We start from the raw sequence: 16,561 nt of genomic DNA, 5'->3' as shown, positions 1-16,561 counted from the left end.
AAGAGTTCAAGGTCAGCAGCAGCAGCTTCACAGGAAGTTTGATACCAGCCTGAGCTACAAGATATGCTATCTGAAGGAAGAGAAAGGAGGGAGGGAGGGAGAGAGGGAGGAAGGGAGGGACGGAGGGAGGGAGGGAGGGAGGGAGGCAAGATCCTATATACCTGACAAAATGCAGAGTAGGTTAGAACAGTGGCTCGCTGCCTTTTTATAAACCACAAACCCTAACAGAAAGTAGTAAGTTTTAAATTTTTCTCTATAAAGAGATTGCACACATGTCATGAAAACTAAGAAGCTGAAATAGTTTATAAGATCATGAAAATACTTTAATGTGTGTATTGATCATGAGACATGAAGATAGCAGTGAAAAGTTTTCTTTTAATGGTAATAAAATAATTTGACACAAAAGAATCTCTCTACATCTTATAAAGAAAGCACAAAATCTCCAAGCTGAAAGAAAACACTTATACAAAGCAAGAACTAAAACATTCTTAGACATGCTGAGCTATCAAAGTCCCAGAGCTTCTTCTAAGTCCTTACAACCCGTTCATTTCAGATAAGGATGGAGTTGTTTCAGCCTAGCTCTTCTTGACAAGCCAACTCTAATTGGACGGCTGCACGTCTTAAGAGGCTGTACTCTGGAAATGCCATGTGAAAAATGACTGCCTGCAAAGACGACAACATAATTTACATCAAGAAGCAAAAACTACCAAGATGCTTAAAAGTCCTTACTCTAATCATGATACTAGTCATATTTGCTAGGGATTTACACACCAATCACTAGTAAATTGTTGTATTTAATACTAGTATATGCAGTTCTAAAATATGGAAGAGTAAGGAACCTGTCTATGTATATAACACCTACCTAAAATTAGTATTCCAGTCAGGAATCCTGACTCAAGAAGAATAAACTCAAAAACTAATTAAGATTTAATCCAACTTGATACCATGCTTTACATGTCATTTTTCAATTAGAAGCTAAGCAATTCTGCCACATTGGTGATGGTTATATTTGGTCTCTAATAGAGATTACTGTTTAATGGAATACAAGTATAAGTACAGCTATAAATTACTCTGATTTTTAGTTTTATTTAACACCACACTACATCACTTTCCCAGAAATTATAATGTTTCACAGAGCTGTATTTTCCCTAGACCAGTTAACTTAGACAGGTAGATATGTTGCATTACACTTAAGAGGTTTTTTTCTCAGATAAACTATATAGTACATTTGTAAGTCTCAAAGATAAATTGGGCTTTAGTGAATTAGTATGACTTTAATACTACATTATACTCAAAACACTGTCATCAACCCATTGATGACATTTTGTTAAACCAATTTTCTTAAATCTAACAAAAACTAAAGACTAGGATTTCAAAGTTGAGCAAATCAGATAGACAAATCTGTGTAACTACTGAAGAAACAGATTGCAAGTTTAAACTACATATCAATGAGATGAAAAAACAAGTTAGCCCTCCAAAAAGCTAAATATCCATTTTGATGCTCAATGTACCATTAAAATTGCAAATTTAATGATAAGCAAAACCATTATTAATAACTTTTTATAAATCTTTTAAACTTAATAGGATGCCCAAAATCAGACAAAATTAGTCATGCTGATGTACTATATTTGATTATATGTTAGACAGTTTTAAAATTTTGCATAAAATAATTTTTTCATTATAAGATTATTTCAAAGCAAAGCCAAAATTAATCATTTTTGAAGTATGGCTTTCCTCTCTTTTATTTAATATAACAGGGACTTGTGGTAATTTTACAATGGATGGAAAATGGCTACACTAATTTCCATCAGTAGTTAAGTCTCTTTCATTAAGCTATGTTGTTGATGATATACCTTTTGAAGAATAAATCATGATTCTTTTCTTATTGGTATATGCTTGATTTATCTATTGTTTAGATTTTTAAACAAATATAAACATTCTAGCACACTGTGAGAAATTGTTCTTAAAAGTCAGTATTTAAAACATGTTTGCAGATGATATGATAGTTTACATAAATGACCCGAAAAAAAATCTACCAGGTAACAACTGGTAAACACATTCAGCAAAGAGGGAGGATACAAGATTAAACCAAAAAAATCAGTAGCCCTACTATATACACATGATAAGAGGGCTGAGAAAGAAATCAGGGAAACATCACCCTTTACTATAGCCACAAACAACATAAAATACCTTGGGGTAACACTAACCAAACAAGTGAAAGACCTGTATAGCAAGACCTTTCAGTCTTTAAAGAAAGAAATTAAAGAAGATACTAGAAAATGGAAAGATCTCCCAAGCTGTTGGATAGGTAGGATCAACATAGTAAAAATGGCAATCTTGCCAAAAGCAATCTACAGATTCTATGCAAAATACCGGCACAATTATTGAAAGAACAATACCCAACTTTATATGGAGAAACAAAAGACCCAGGATAGCCAAAACAACCCTGTACAATAAAGGAACTTCCAGAGGTATCACCATCCCTGACTTCAAGCTCTATTATAGAGCTATAGTCCTGAAAATAGCTTCCTACTGGAATAAAAATAGACTGGTAGACCAATGGAATTTAGGTGAAAACCCTGATATTAACCCACACACCTAGGAACACCTGATTTTTGACAAAGAAGCTAAATCTATACAATGGAATAAAGAAAGCATCTTCAACAAATTGTGCTGGCATAACTGGATGCTGGCATGTAGAAGACTGCAGATAGAGCCATGTCTATCGCCATGAAAAAACTTAAGTCCAAATGGGTCAAAGACCTCAACATAAATCCAGCCACACTAAACCTCTTAGAAGAAAAAGTGGGAAGTACCCTTGAATGAATTGGTAAAGGAGAAAGCTTCCTGAACATTACACCGGTAGCACAGACACTGAGATCAACAATTAATAAATGGGACCTCCTGAAACTGAAAAGCTTCTGTAAGGCAAAGAACACAGTCAACAAGACAAAACAGCTTCCCTCAGATTGGAAAAAGATATCCAACAAACCCATATCCGACAGAGGGCTGATCCCCAAAATTTACAAAAAACTCAAGAAGCTAATTTCCAAAACACCTAATAATCCAATTAAAAAGTGGGGTACAGAACTAAATAGAGAATTCTCAACAGAGGAATCTAAAATGGCTGAAAGACACATAAGAAAGTGCTAAACATCCTTAGCCATCAGGGAAATGCAACTCAAAACAACTCTGAGATATCATCTTACACCTGTCAGAAAAAAAATCAAAAACACCAATGATAACTTATGCCGGAGAGGATGTGGAGAAATGGGAACACTCCTCCACTGCTGGTGGGAATGCAAACTTGTACAGCCACTTTGGAAATCAGTATGGCGATTCCTCAAGAAAATGGAAATCAGCCTACCACAAGATCCAGCAATTCCACTCTTAGGCATATACCCAAAAGAAGCACATTCCTACAAGGACATCTGGTCAACTATGTTCATAGCAGCATTATTTGTAATAACCAGAACCTGGAAGCAGCCTAGATGCCCCTCAACTGAAGAATGGATACAGAAAATGTGGTACATTTACACAATGGAGTATTACTCAGCAGAAAAATGGAATATTGAAATTCGCAGGCAAATGGATGAAACTAGAAGAAACCATTCTGAGGGAGGTAACCCAGTCACAAAAAGAAAAACATGGTATGCACTCACTCATATATGGATTTTACACATAGAGCAAAGGATCACCAGCCTATAATCCACACCTCCAGAGAAGCCAGGCAACAAGGAGGACTCTAAAAGAGACATACATGGTCCCCCAGAGAAGGAGAAAGGGACAAGACTCCTGAGCAAATTGGGAGCATGGGGGAAGGGAGAGGGAGCTAGGAGAATGAGAAGGGTGGAAGAAGAGGGGTGAGAAGGACATAAGGGAGCAGGAAGGTTGTGTAGGGGGAAGAATAGAGGAGAGCAAAATAAGCGATACCATCAAAGAGGGAGCCAGTATAGGTTTAAAGAGAAATCAGGCACTAGGGAAATGTCCAGAGATCTACAAGGATGACACCAACTAACCATTTAAGCAACAGTGGATAGGCTACCTTAAATGCCCTCCCCTGATAACGAGATTGACAACTAACTTATAAACCATCCTAGAGGCTTCATCCAGCAGCTGATGGAAGTAGAAGCAGATACCCACAGCTAAAAACTGAACTGAACTGGAATCCAGTTGCAGAGAAGGAGGAATGATGAACAAAGGGGTCAAGACCAGGCTGGTGAAACCCACAGAAACAGCTGACCTGAAGAAGAGGGAGCTCTTGCCCCCAGACTGATAGATGGAAAACCAGCATGGAACTGATCCAAACTGCATAAATGTGGGTGTCAGTGAGGAGGCCTCGGAAATCTAGGGGGCCTCTTGTAATAGATCCCTAGCATATGAATGGACTTTGGGATCCCATTTCACATAGAGGGATAGTCCCTCAACCTAGACACACGGGGGAGGGCCTAGGCCCTATCCCAAAAGATATGACAGACTTTGAAGAATCCCCCATGGAAGGCCTCACTCTCCCTGGGGCACAGAAATGATATGGGATAGATAGGGTGTTAGTGGGGGGCAGGGGAGGAGGAGAGGGAGAAGGAACTGGGATTGACATGTAAAACAATCTTGTTTCTAATTTAAATTTTAAAATTAAATAAAAAAAAACATGTCATGAAGCTGGTGGTGGTAGTACATTTCTTTAATCCCAGCACTCAGGAGGCAGAGGCTTGTGAATCTGAATTCCAGGCCAGACTGGTATACTGACTGAGTTCCAGGACAGCAAGGCTACACAGGGTGTGGTCAACAGCCTAGCAACATGGGCATCTGCATCTGCTAGGAGATTGTTAAAGATGCAGAATCTCAGAGCTTGGCCACAGTAGAAACAGAATCCTATAACTCGATCTTCAGGAGATTTACATGTACAGCAAGTCAGAGCAACACTGGCCTAAACAACATATGAAATACAGCTGCCACACAACATGCAACACTGTGGATGTGTGTTCCTGACCTCTTTCTATTTTGCATCAAATTGTTCCAACAATCAAAGTCCAATTGTTCCCTGTCTTTCTAGGAAGAAGCATACACCATCCTGTCCAGCCTAACTCTTTAGACTCATGGATTATCAGTCCCCAGTGATCATGTGTTTTCAGGGGAGAAGAGACTGCCTCTCTACTTTTGATCTTCCAAAGGCATCAGTTAATTCTTAAGGTTAATTCATCAAAAGTTGAGACAAATGGAAAAACAAAATGAAAAACATTCTTCTGATGATGAAAAGCCATATAAATATATATATGAGAAATGGTGGCTCACTGAAGACATTGAGTAAATATATTTTCTTTGCAATGTAGACTTTTTGGATTTAATATTGTCATGTAAATATATTACAAGACTAACTTCACCTTGTTCCCTAATTTCAGTCCTAACCTTATCTATACCTATTGGTACAAGTTAGAATAAATGCTAGACTTATTTTTGTTTTAGTCTAATACTGAAAAATTCTTAGGTAAGAGTTATTGGTGATTGTTTAGTTTTTCTTTGGTTGTGTTCTTTAACAGTAATTAGAAATAAAAGTATAATAGTCATACTCAAAAATCATGTTGACAGTTTAATAATAATAAGTAATTGCTAGAGTATTTGGTTTCTGGCCTCAAACCTGTACCAGAGTCTCCTGTCAATACCTCCCTAGTACTGGGATTAAGGTGTCATCCACCATACCCATATCAGCATTAGTAAATTGTTTATATTTATAAAATATCTACATTAGGAGATCCATAAAAGTGTAAAATATGGAGCAATGGTTCTCAACCTTCTTAATGCTGCAACCCCTTTATACAGTTTTTCATGATGTGGTGACTCCCAACCATAACATTATTTTCATTGCTACTTCATAACTGTAATTTTGCTACTGTTATGAATAGTAATGAAAGAATATGAATATCTGATATGCAAGATATATTATCTAGAACCCCTGTGAATGGGTTCATTCAAACCCTGAAGGAGTCTTCACCCACAGGTTGAGAACCAATGATATAGCACATAATTGGGAGTGACATTTCAAGAATGGGGATCCAGCTGCAATAAATTCTCTTTTGTTTAGTATTTTGCCAATTAATAGTACATACATGATGAATCACACATTTACAACATGTGTCTTATCACTTAGACTATTGCCATATACTACTGCAAATATTTGAGCATACTTTGCAGAGGGCATTTCTAGTATTATTCTAATCTCTAGCCAGTTTCTACCTATTAGAATTAATAACATTGGTATTTTTCAAAGTATAAATTTTTGTATTTCTTTTGTACCAAGCTATTTTCATCATCTAAAACAATATGGCAGCCATCTTTAAAAATACTCTAGAAAATAACAGAGGATCTTACCTCCCTTCAATAAGTAATTGCAGTAGTTTTCTTTTTTATATTCATCAGCAGTAAAAGCAGGACTTATAGGTAAAGATTTCTTATAATCTGGAATTAAACATTAACTTATTATAGCCCAAGTTAATTTTTACATCACTCCATTGACTAGCTCGTTAAATCCCTTTCTAGAGAAAATAACTTGTCTACAAATGTTAACAATATTGACAAACTGTGTTCTTATAAATAGTGCTTTCATTTTGGCTCCTAATATTTAGAAAAATTAAATAAGACTCTGGAGCTTCTCTTAAAATTTAAATGGCTTGTTTTCTTCAACTTCAGTTTATTATCCAACATTTTAATAGATCTCTGTGGGAAATAGTATATACTAATGAACAATCTCTTCTATTTTATTTGTTGCCAAAAATTATATATTTTCCTTACACAAGAAAAAAAACACTAACACTAAGTAAGAAATTTTAAAATAAATGGCATACCTTCCTCGGGAGTAGAGTGGAGCACTTCTTCCTCTGATCTTACACAGTACTCATTGGGAACCGCCTGTCCTCCATGAGTAGGTATTGTTTTCCAAGTAAATAAACCTTGTTGTCTTTTATGCTGGGTGGGGCCTGCTTTCATATCACAAGGCAAACAAGGCACTTTTCTTTTGTTGACTTCAACCATTTCCAAATCTTTTTCTATCTCAATTCTTGCCTCCTTAACATCATTACTTTCTCCATAGTAATTTTCTTTCCTGTTGTTTGTTTCTGGGATATTTGGAATTTCATCTTCCTTACTAATTTCATGAAACATACGAAGCTCTTCAAGTACTAAATCAAATTTACTCTTCATCTCAAAATCTTTTGCTGTTGGCAGAGTTTCTGTTGATAAACATTTAGTAGTTAAGCCCTGAAAACATCCATTGTTCTCCCTACTTGAATCACTTTCAAACTGATGATCAGCATACAATGTAGAGTCATTCTCTGGACAAAAACGCTTTGAATGGGCTAACTCGCTTTCTTGCAAAATACCTCCATCCTCTTTTGTGTTAGTTCCTTTATTCTGATTAGCAGATTTAGTTTCCCCCATATTTCCATTCTTTTTCACTCTTGAAGCTAACTGCACTGAAGACACTCTGCCAATTGGGGGAGAATTGTCCTCTTCCTTCTCTGTGTTGATAGCTTTATGAACTTGGCAACTTCTTAAACTTCCTAAGACCTTTATATCCTTCTTCACAATGAAATCAGATATTTTCCATCCTATTTCACCTAACAGATTCTCCAAGCTGAGCTTCTGGGTTATCACCATAGCATTCATCTGGTCACTATATATTGTGTTTTGGCTAAACAATGTGCCCAGCTGCTGAATATTAAAGACATCTTCAAATATGAACTTAAAGTGAGGGGTCTTATGCTTCTGTTTCCTTACAATATCTAAATCCTGATTGTACATACCACTTTCATAATATTTTTCACTAATATGTCCACAGTTATTCTGTATAAATAGAGTATCAGACTTCACATCTGTGCTAGCAATACTAAAACTATAGTAAGCCCAATTTTCCATATTTAGGAGTCGTTCAGGACAACTTACACTCTCATAACTAGGTTCTTTTGTCAAAGAAAGTCCTTCCATGTCATCAAAATCCATTAAAAAAGGAATATGTTCATGTGGTTTGTAAATTGGAAAACTTTTAGTTGCTACAGTAAGAGAACTGATATTGTGTCTCTTAGCCCCTTCAAGAACGTATTCCATTTTAACTAGCTTTCTTTTCTTTGCCATGGAGTTTGTGTTATTTTCTAATGGTCTTGAAGAAATGAACATCCTTGTTAGATCTTCAGTATGACTTTCCTTTATAATATTTTTCAAACAATCCAAATGAACTATGATTTTGAAAATGCATTCCAATTCTGATTCCCAGTCATCTCCATTTCTGATGAAAAAATCGAAGTTTATTTGTAAAAATTCGCTCAAAGTGCCACTCCTTTGAATATTAATCTTCCTTTCACATGTTAGCTTTTGATGACAAGTTAAAGCACTGTCTTTATTTCCTAAGATGTATTTTTGTGCAGTATAGTATGTCAGCTGCAGTATTTTGGCATTTTTACCTTTACCATTGAACCAAACAACCTTTATTAAATCGGGGAAAGTACCCAGAATTCCTAACGTCAGAGTCTTTGACTGTTGTTCAGGCACATTTCTGACTTTTGCACTGTGATTGTCTCCCTTGTTTAAAAGGTCAGTCTCTAATAACTGTGCCAAATTCAAATTTTCTCCAAGTTTTTTCATAGCTTCACAGATAATCCTAAATTTTTTTATTATCCAACAATTTTGCCTCTTTCTTTTCAAAATAGATCTGTTATATGAGTTTTGGGATTCTTCTTGTCTAGTAAATATGCAACAGTCTAGATTCCTTTCTGTTCCCTCCCAATCTGCATCTTCTAGTGTTAGAGCGAAATTCTTTTCAGAGTATCTTACATCACGTGAGATACTACTGTGGTGATCATAGTTTAAATTGATCGAGTCTATTTTCCCTTCAATAGTGAGGGACTGGTGGTGACTTTCATAATCAGGAAAATCATTTTCCACAAATACATTTTTTTTATCATTCTGTAACTTTTGTTTCTTAGCATCAGGTTTATTTTGGGACCAGAAAATGTTTGTGAAATCCCTAACATATGCCATAATTTTGTCATTCTTTTTCTTTGCTATTTCCTTTAAATAGACAAAGGACATGTTGCTATTTAAATCCCTTGGAAACTCGGGGAAAATTATTGTGATGTTATCTCTGAAATAGCTGGGTTTGGCGCTTTCCAAGCAGGCCTGGTTTTGAATTTTTGATATTTTTAGTGAAGATGATGAAGTGTTGTTTTCTTTTTTCTCTGAGGTTATGACACTGTCAGCTTTACATCTGTCCTTAATGTCATATAATGCTGGCTTAGTTTCCTCAGAAAATGTAGCATCTGGAAATGGGTTTGTTGGCTGTCTCACAGAATTTTTTTCTGTCAGAATATTTTCCTTCCCTCTAACAGGAAGTACTTCGGGCTCACGTTTGACTCTTTGGACTTCAGGCCTGGAGGTGTTGGGTGGAGCGAGACTCACTTGTGCTGTGTCACCACGGCGCACACCCAGAGTGTCCCTACCCTGCAGCCCTGGTTCACGAGACCTTCCCATAGCCCTCCAACAACCTGCTGCCCCTGAAGTTCTAGACTGCCAAGAGCTCTGCCTCTGGAACGTTCTACCCTGCCATCCCAGGTCACACCGCTGCCCGCCACTGTCTGAGCTCCCCAGGTTCTTTGGAACAAGGAACTCCGTGAAGGGTCTGGGCGACCACTCCCAGACTTTTTCTGCCTCGGACAAGCGAGGCACCACAAGCGGCTGCATCTGGAACGTTCTGTTCTGCCATCCCAGCTCACACCGCTGCCCGCCACTATCTGAGCTCCCCTGGTTCTGTGGAACGAGGAACGCCGAGAAGGGTCTGGGCGACCACTCCCAGACTTTTTCTACCTCAGACAAGCGAGGCACCACAAGTGGCGGCCATCCTGCCTCACAGACATAGGCAGGCTCCTCCAGCCGAGGCCGCTTGCTGCTGCGGGGTGACTTCGCAGCAGAGTCCTCAGGAGGCCGCGCTGAGGAGACTGGCCAGGCAGGCCCTGCAGGCCACGCGGGACGCGACAGAGACATGACACCGCGAGAGCCTCCGCGGACCGCCCCCCGCCACACTCCAGCCCTTTTAAAGGACGCAGCCGGCTCCGCCCCGCCCCCTCACCCGCCCTGACCACGCCCCGACGTCACCCCTGGAGACCAGATTTAGATCGTCTACCCAGATCTCTCCCCACCCGGACACGCCCCCTACACCCTCGTAGCTCCGCCCCCACCTATATCTGTCAAAGCCCTGAGAAGGCTCAGGACCGTTACACCTTCTATTTTTAGCACCTTTTAAAAGCTGTTCTACCTGTTTTCCGCCTTCTCTCAGGTAGAACAGAAGGAGGGGATCAGAATCTGTCTGTTTCTAAAGTTTTGTGAGAGCCACCTTCTTTTTTTAAAGTTCGAAAGTCGGTGTTTTCCTCTGAGGCAGTTTCTCCTCTTTTTTTTTTTTTTTTTTTTTTTTTTTTGTAGGATTGTCCTGTGAAATCCAGTGATTGTCAGCGCCAAACCAACTCTCTCTGTACCTGGGATAAAAAAAAAAAAAAAAAACCTTAAACATCCCAGTTATAATTAAAATCAGATTTCCCACTTCATTAAAATAAAAGTAAATGTTTGAGGAGAAGGTGCCAGTACTTAACCATCTGAATATTTAGGGGAAATGAACAGAAGTTAGAACCTAGAAAATTATGTTTTCTTTGGTTAAGAACAAGACTGTATATACTTTTCACGAGTTTGCTTCCCAAATACTGTGGAAACTTTTACTTAGAAATGAACATTACAGAGGCAGGTGTATCTCTGTGAAGTCGAGGTCATTCCTGGTCTACAGAGCAAGTTCCAGGACGGGCTCCAAAAGCTACACAGAGAAATCCTGTCTCGAAAAAAAATTTTTTTACTTCCTCAAAAAAATTAATTAAAACATAAAAATTACATGTTTGAACTTCATTTAGTGTAAATTCAATAATCGGGTAGTGGCTTGCAGTTAATAATGAATTTTTAATGCTATTTCATTTTTCCCTTTGCATTAGGAAACTTCTTTATGATTTATAGTCAGTGCCAATTTTGGTAAATCCTGCAATCATGAAGAAAAAAAATGATCTTCAAAACGTTTATTTATATACATGTCTATTAAGAAAATGTAATTATTGTTAAGTGAGCATAAACCTCAATCCTCTTGATTGTTTCAGTGTTAGTATACTGTATTTCCCTTTTAAAATAAATGTATGTGCACGACAGTAATGTACCACAGGAACCTGTTTCAGAACTCTCAGAGTACATACAGAAATACGTAATCAGTACACTGCTTTCACAAATAAGACATTCATCTACTTTAAGTCTTACAAACGCTTGCAGATGTATTGTCATTCCCATTCTAGATGTCTGGCTTTAATGTATAAATTCTTCCAGAGAAATGTTTATTTAAAGTTGCAAAAAAGGCCTTAAACAGAAGCACCTCATCAACATGCTAAGAATATGGCAGTGGTTCAAATCACACATCAGTGTGTTCTCAATGTGCAGCTTCTGTATGTCTTACATTACCTTCTTATCCCAGGGTTCCAGGAATCTGAATTCCAACCTAATGCAGCCCATTCTATGTTTGAAATCAGCCCATAAGGGTGGCTTGCATAGCTAACATGGATAGAATGGGGACACACTCTGCTACTAGGAGCAAGATATTTTTTTTTTACTGTAAATGCCATATGTTTGTGGTTTCCAAGTTGAACTTGGTGTTTTATATTTTTCTTCATCTTGCTAGATTTTACAAGAACACGTTCTTTTCTTTTTATTATTATTTTTTCTATTTTTATTTAAATTAGAAACAAGCTTGTTTACATGTCAATCCCAGTTCCCTCTCTCTCCCCTCCTCCTCTGCCCCCCCAACCCACCCCCATCCCATCCCCTTTCTGCCCCTCAGGGAGGGTGAGGCCTTCCGTGGGGGATCTTCAGAGTTGTCATAGCCTTTGGAGCAGGGCCTAGGCGCTCCCCCATAGAACATTCTCTTTTCTAAGCATTCCATCACACCATTATTTAACAACTATGCATTTTTAAGAACCAGAAGCCAAAACTATAAATGTGATAAGACAATGCAATAAATTGTTTTAGAACAACATCCAAGTCTTTATTAAGTATATAGAAATGTATAATGCTTTCTCCCCACCTCTGTCTCTGTCTCTGTCTCTGTCTCTCTCTCTCTCTCTCTCTCTCTCTCTATATATATATATATATATATATATATATATCAAAAATATACAGCAACCAAGACCAAAATAGATTCATTTTGTTGCATTCGCTATTTAAAATTATATTAATGACATTGTCATTTATAAATAATGTCTATTGAAATTACTTACTATTTATATTTTTCCTTTAAGTTTAAATGTTACCCCAAAAGGAAACAAGAAGTACAGAAGGTTGTATCTTCAACTCATAGCTGATGCTTGTTTTAAAGCTTGTCTCAAGTGTCATGCCTCTCTGTGTCATTTTACCTGCCTGTCCTTTGAAAGCACTTATCTCTTTCAATTACAGTAAACTGAGATTCAAGCACAGTCCCCTGCCTACTTCCTTCCAGTCGGATGTATTATTGGAGTTCAAATCTGAATTGAACAAGTGAAATAATGATTGAATTCATGAGATAAGCCCCATAATGGAGCTTTGCCACTGAGTGCCTGTCAGAACTGTTGAGGTTTCATTCTATTTGTTGGAATGCTAATGTTTAATGTCAATATTCCCAGCATGGCTTGCCACATCTGCAATAAAGACTTACATTATCTTCTTCTAATCCATGTTTTTTGGTGTGTGTGTGTGTGTGTGTGTGTGTGTGTGTGTGTGTGTGTGTGTGTTTTAAACCACTTGCCAAAGAATACTTGTATTCTCGATACCATGCTATTCCATGCATGGTCTCAATTGACCATCTCTTTTGCCACAAGGCAAATCCCTAGCATCTTTAAAGGGTCCTCCTACTCAAAAGTTATAGGAAAGCATCTCCACATCATCATCCCAGCTGTATTAAATCCTTGGGCAGTTGACCTGGATGAAAAGCACTGGGCAGGGGAGGTTGAGAGTGAAGTCTTGTACTATGTATATCTTCACAAACAGTGACCTTTCTTTCAGCAGAGCAATAGTGGTGCATCATGTATCATTTAAAATGAAATAACAGAACTACCACCACCACCACCCCTTGGAACTTCCAGAAAGATGGACCACCCAGAATCTGGCCACAACTCAGTCTTGTCTCCACCTACTCCCTCTGCCCTCTGCCCTCCACCTTCTGCCCTCCACTTGAGTCTTGCCTCCTTATACCCACCTCTTGAGTGAGGAGAACACCAGGAGAGGCCAGACCATCCAAAAATGCCAACACTGAAATATTGGCCTACCTACTCCACCAGGAGAGGAGAGAAGAGGGAGAGATCCCACCTGCATCCACTCGAAGAAAGGATGGGAAGACTACAGTATAAGAATACACTCAATAGCAGAAAGACCAATATGACACCACCAGAATCTAGGGATTCTACACCATCAAGACCTGAGCATCCCAATGCAGATGAAGTAGAAGAGGACCTTAAAAACAACTTTATGGAAAAAAACAACTTTATGAAGATGTTAGAGACCCTCAAAGAGGAAACAGAAAATCCCTTAAAGAAATGGAAAAAAACAAAAAAAAAACAAAAAATACAGGAAATGGAAGGAAAGACGAACCAAAAAATTCAAGAAATAAAATAATCTCTTAAGGCAAAGAAAGCCAAAACAAAACAAACAAAAAACAACCAAACAGGTGAAGGAAACAATTCAAACAGCTCAAGGCTTGAAAGCTGAAATAGAAACAATAAAGAAAACACAAAATGAGAGGATGGTGGAAAGAGAAAAGCTGGATAAATGATGAGGAACTACAGATGTAAGTATAACCAATAGAAATCAAGAGATGGAAGAGAGAATCTCAAGTGTTGAAGACTCACTAGAGGAAATAGTCATCGACCAGACCAGAGAAAATCTCAAGTCCAACAAATCCCTAACACAAAATATCTGTTACGATAAATCTTTCCACAAAAAGCAGATGAGAATCTTAGTCATTGGCCAAGCAGTATTGTACCTAATACAAGTCTCTCTGTGCATTAACTGGGGCCCTAACTCAGGTGGGCGGCTGGCATAAAGCCCACGTAGTGGTAGGGCTCGGGTGGCTTTTGGCGGAAAGATTTATCATAACAGAAATATCCAGGAAATATAGGACACCCTGAAAAGGCCAAACATAAGAATAATAGGTATAAAAGAAGGTGAAGAAATACAGCTCAAGGGTACAGAAAAGATATTCAACAAAATCATAGAAGAAAATTTCTGCAACCTAAAGAAGGATATGCTTATGAAAGTACAAGAAGCTTACAGAACACCAAATAGACTGGACCACAAAAAGAAGCACCCTCAACACATAATAATCAAAACACCAAACTTACAGAATAAAGAAAAATATTAAGAGCAGCAAAGAAAAAAAGGACAAGTAATGTTGGGCCCAAAGGGGGGACCAACTTCAGGAGATGCACCCCCCCCAGAGTCATTCACAGGACGAAAGTTCGATGCAAAAGCAAAAGGATTTTATTCCAACATGTTGGGGTCTTTCTCTGAAAAGAGATAGACTCCAAATTTCCAAAGCAAACAGTTTTTATATCTTTTTGGTCACTAGGCAGGAGTATGACAACATATTGATTGGCTATAACATACATGAGTCATTTACTGATTGGTTGGGAACTGAACTTACAATTTTCCCCATTAGGGGTTTGGAATGTTATTTTGGTTCTTACACTTGCAAGACCATGGAACAGCTAGTGGTTTTTCCAGGAACAGAGTGATTTGTACTTATTTCCAAAACTTGTATGCTCTGGAGCAGGGTAACCTATAACAATTTTTAGAAACCAGACAGTTGTTGAGGATAACAACATTCCTTGGAAACTAGTAATAATAACAGTTCCAGAGATTTGTCATCATGACAGACCATTTCATGTGTTCCTTTCCCCAGAGCTGTGTGTATGGCAGAATGATTTTCAAATACATGCTGGTGGGTATCAGGCTGGGCTTGAATTGGATATTTCAGTAACATATAAAGGCAGACCTAGCAGAATTACACCCAACTTCTCAATGGAAAATCTGGAAGCCAGAAGGCCCTGGATAGATATTCTTCCAACACTAAGAGACCACAGACTACTATACCCAGCAAAGCTTTCAATCACTATAGATGGAAAAAACAAGATATTCCACCACAAAACCAGATTTGAACAATAAATATCCCCTGATCCAGCCCTACAGAAAGTACTGGAAGGAAAACTCCAACCCAAGAAACATAACTACACGCACAAAAAACACAGGCAATAGATAATCCCACTTTACCAAACACCAAAAGAAAAAAAGGGAGGGAATCCACACAAAATACCACCAACAATAACAAATCCAAAACAAACAAGAATGAAAAATCAATGGTCATTAATATCCTTCAATGTCAATGGTCTTAACTTGCCTATAAAAAGACACAGGCTAACAGAATGGATATGAAGACAGGATCCATCCTTCTGCTGCATACAAGAAGCACATCTCAATGTCAAAGACACAAGTTACCTCATACTAAAAGGTTAAGAAAAGATTTTTCCAATCAAATGGACCCAAGAAACAAGCTGGTACAGCAATCCTAGTATCTAACAAATTAAACTTCAAACTAAAATCAATCAAAAGAGATGAAGAAGGGCATTTAATATTCCTCACAGGAAAAGACCATCAAAATGAAGTCTCACTTCTGAACATCTATACCCCAAATACTAAGGCAGCCACATTTGTAAAAGAAAAGTTACTAAAGCTCAAATCACACATAAAACCTCACACACTTACAGTGGGAGACTTCAACACCCCACTCTCACCACTAGACAGGCCCACCAGACAGAAACTTAACAAAGAAACAAAGGAACAAACAGAATTTATTACCCAATTGGGATTAACAGACCTCCATAGAACATTCCATCCAAACACAAAAGAATATACCTTCTTCTCAGCATCACATAGAACCTTCTCTAAAATCGACCACATACTCAGCAACATAGCAAACCTCAACATGTACAAAAAAATTGGAATAACCCCTTGTATCCTATCGGATCACCATGGTTTAATGTTAGAATTCAACAACACAAATTGCAGAAACCCTGCTAACTCATGAAAATTGAAAAATGCACAATTGTACCATTTCATTCAAGAAAGAAATAAAAACAGCAATTAAAGACTTCCTATAATTCAATGAGAATGAAGACACAACATACCCAAACTTATGGAACACTTTGAAAGCAGTGCTAAGATCAAAGTCCATAGCACTAAATGCCCACATGAAGAAACTGGAGAAGAGTTACACTAGAGAATTAACAGCACAGCTTTAAAACAAAAAGAAGCAAACTCACAATGGAGGAGAAGACACCAGGAAATAATCAAATTGAGGGCTGAAATCAATAAAGTAGAAACAAAGAAAACAATACAAAGAATCAATGAAACAAAGAGTTGGTTCTTTGAGAAAATCAATAAGATAGACAAACCTTTATCCAAACTAACCAAA

At 37.9% G+C, this 16,561-nt stretch overlaps 1 protein-coding gene across 1 annotated transcript; it reads right to left on the bottom strand.

Annotated features, from left to right (window-relative positions):
- Window positions 1-544: 544 nt before the first annotated feature.
- Rad51ap2 (RAD51 associated protein 2) lies at window positions 545-10,026 on the bottom strand. The gene is made up of 5 exons (XM_035447544.1): window positions 9,850-10,026; window positions 8,597-9,693; window positions 6,840-8,311; window positions 6,367-6,453; window positions 545-663 (listed from the first exon to the last, which is right to left on the bottom strand). The coding sequence occupies exons 1-5, from the start codon at window positions 10,024-10,026 to the stop codon at window positions 545-547; spliced, it is 2,952 nt and encodes a 983-aa protein (XP_035303435.1).
- Window positions 10,027-16,561: the final 6,535 nt, after the last annotated feature.

Source organism: Cricetulus griseus, chromosome 7 (genome assembly GCF_003668045.3).
Source record: "Cricetulus griseus strain 17A/GY chromosome 7, alternate assembly CriGri-PICRH-1.0, whole genome shotgun sequence".
Classification (NCBI taxonomy): domain Eukaryota; kingdom Metazoa; phylum Chordata; class Mammalia; order Rodentia; family Cricetidae; genus Cricetulus; species Cricetulus griseus.
Note: the sequence above shows the minus strand (reverse complement) of the source record. Positions and strands in the feature narration are given on the sequence as shown.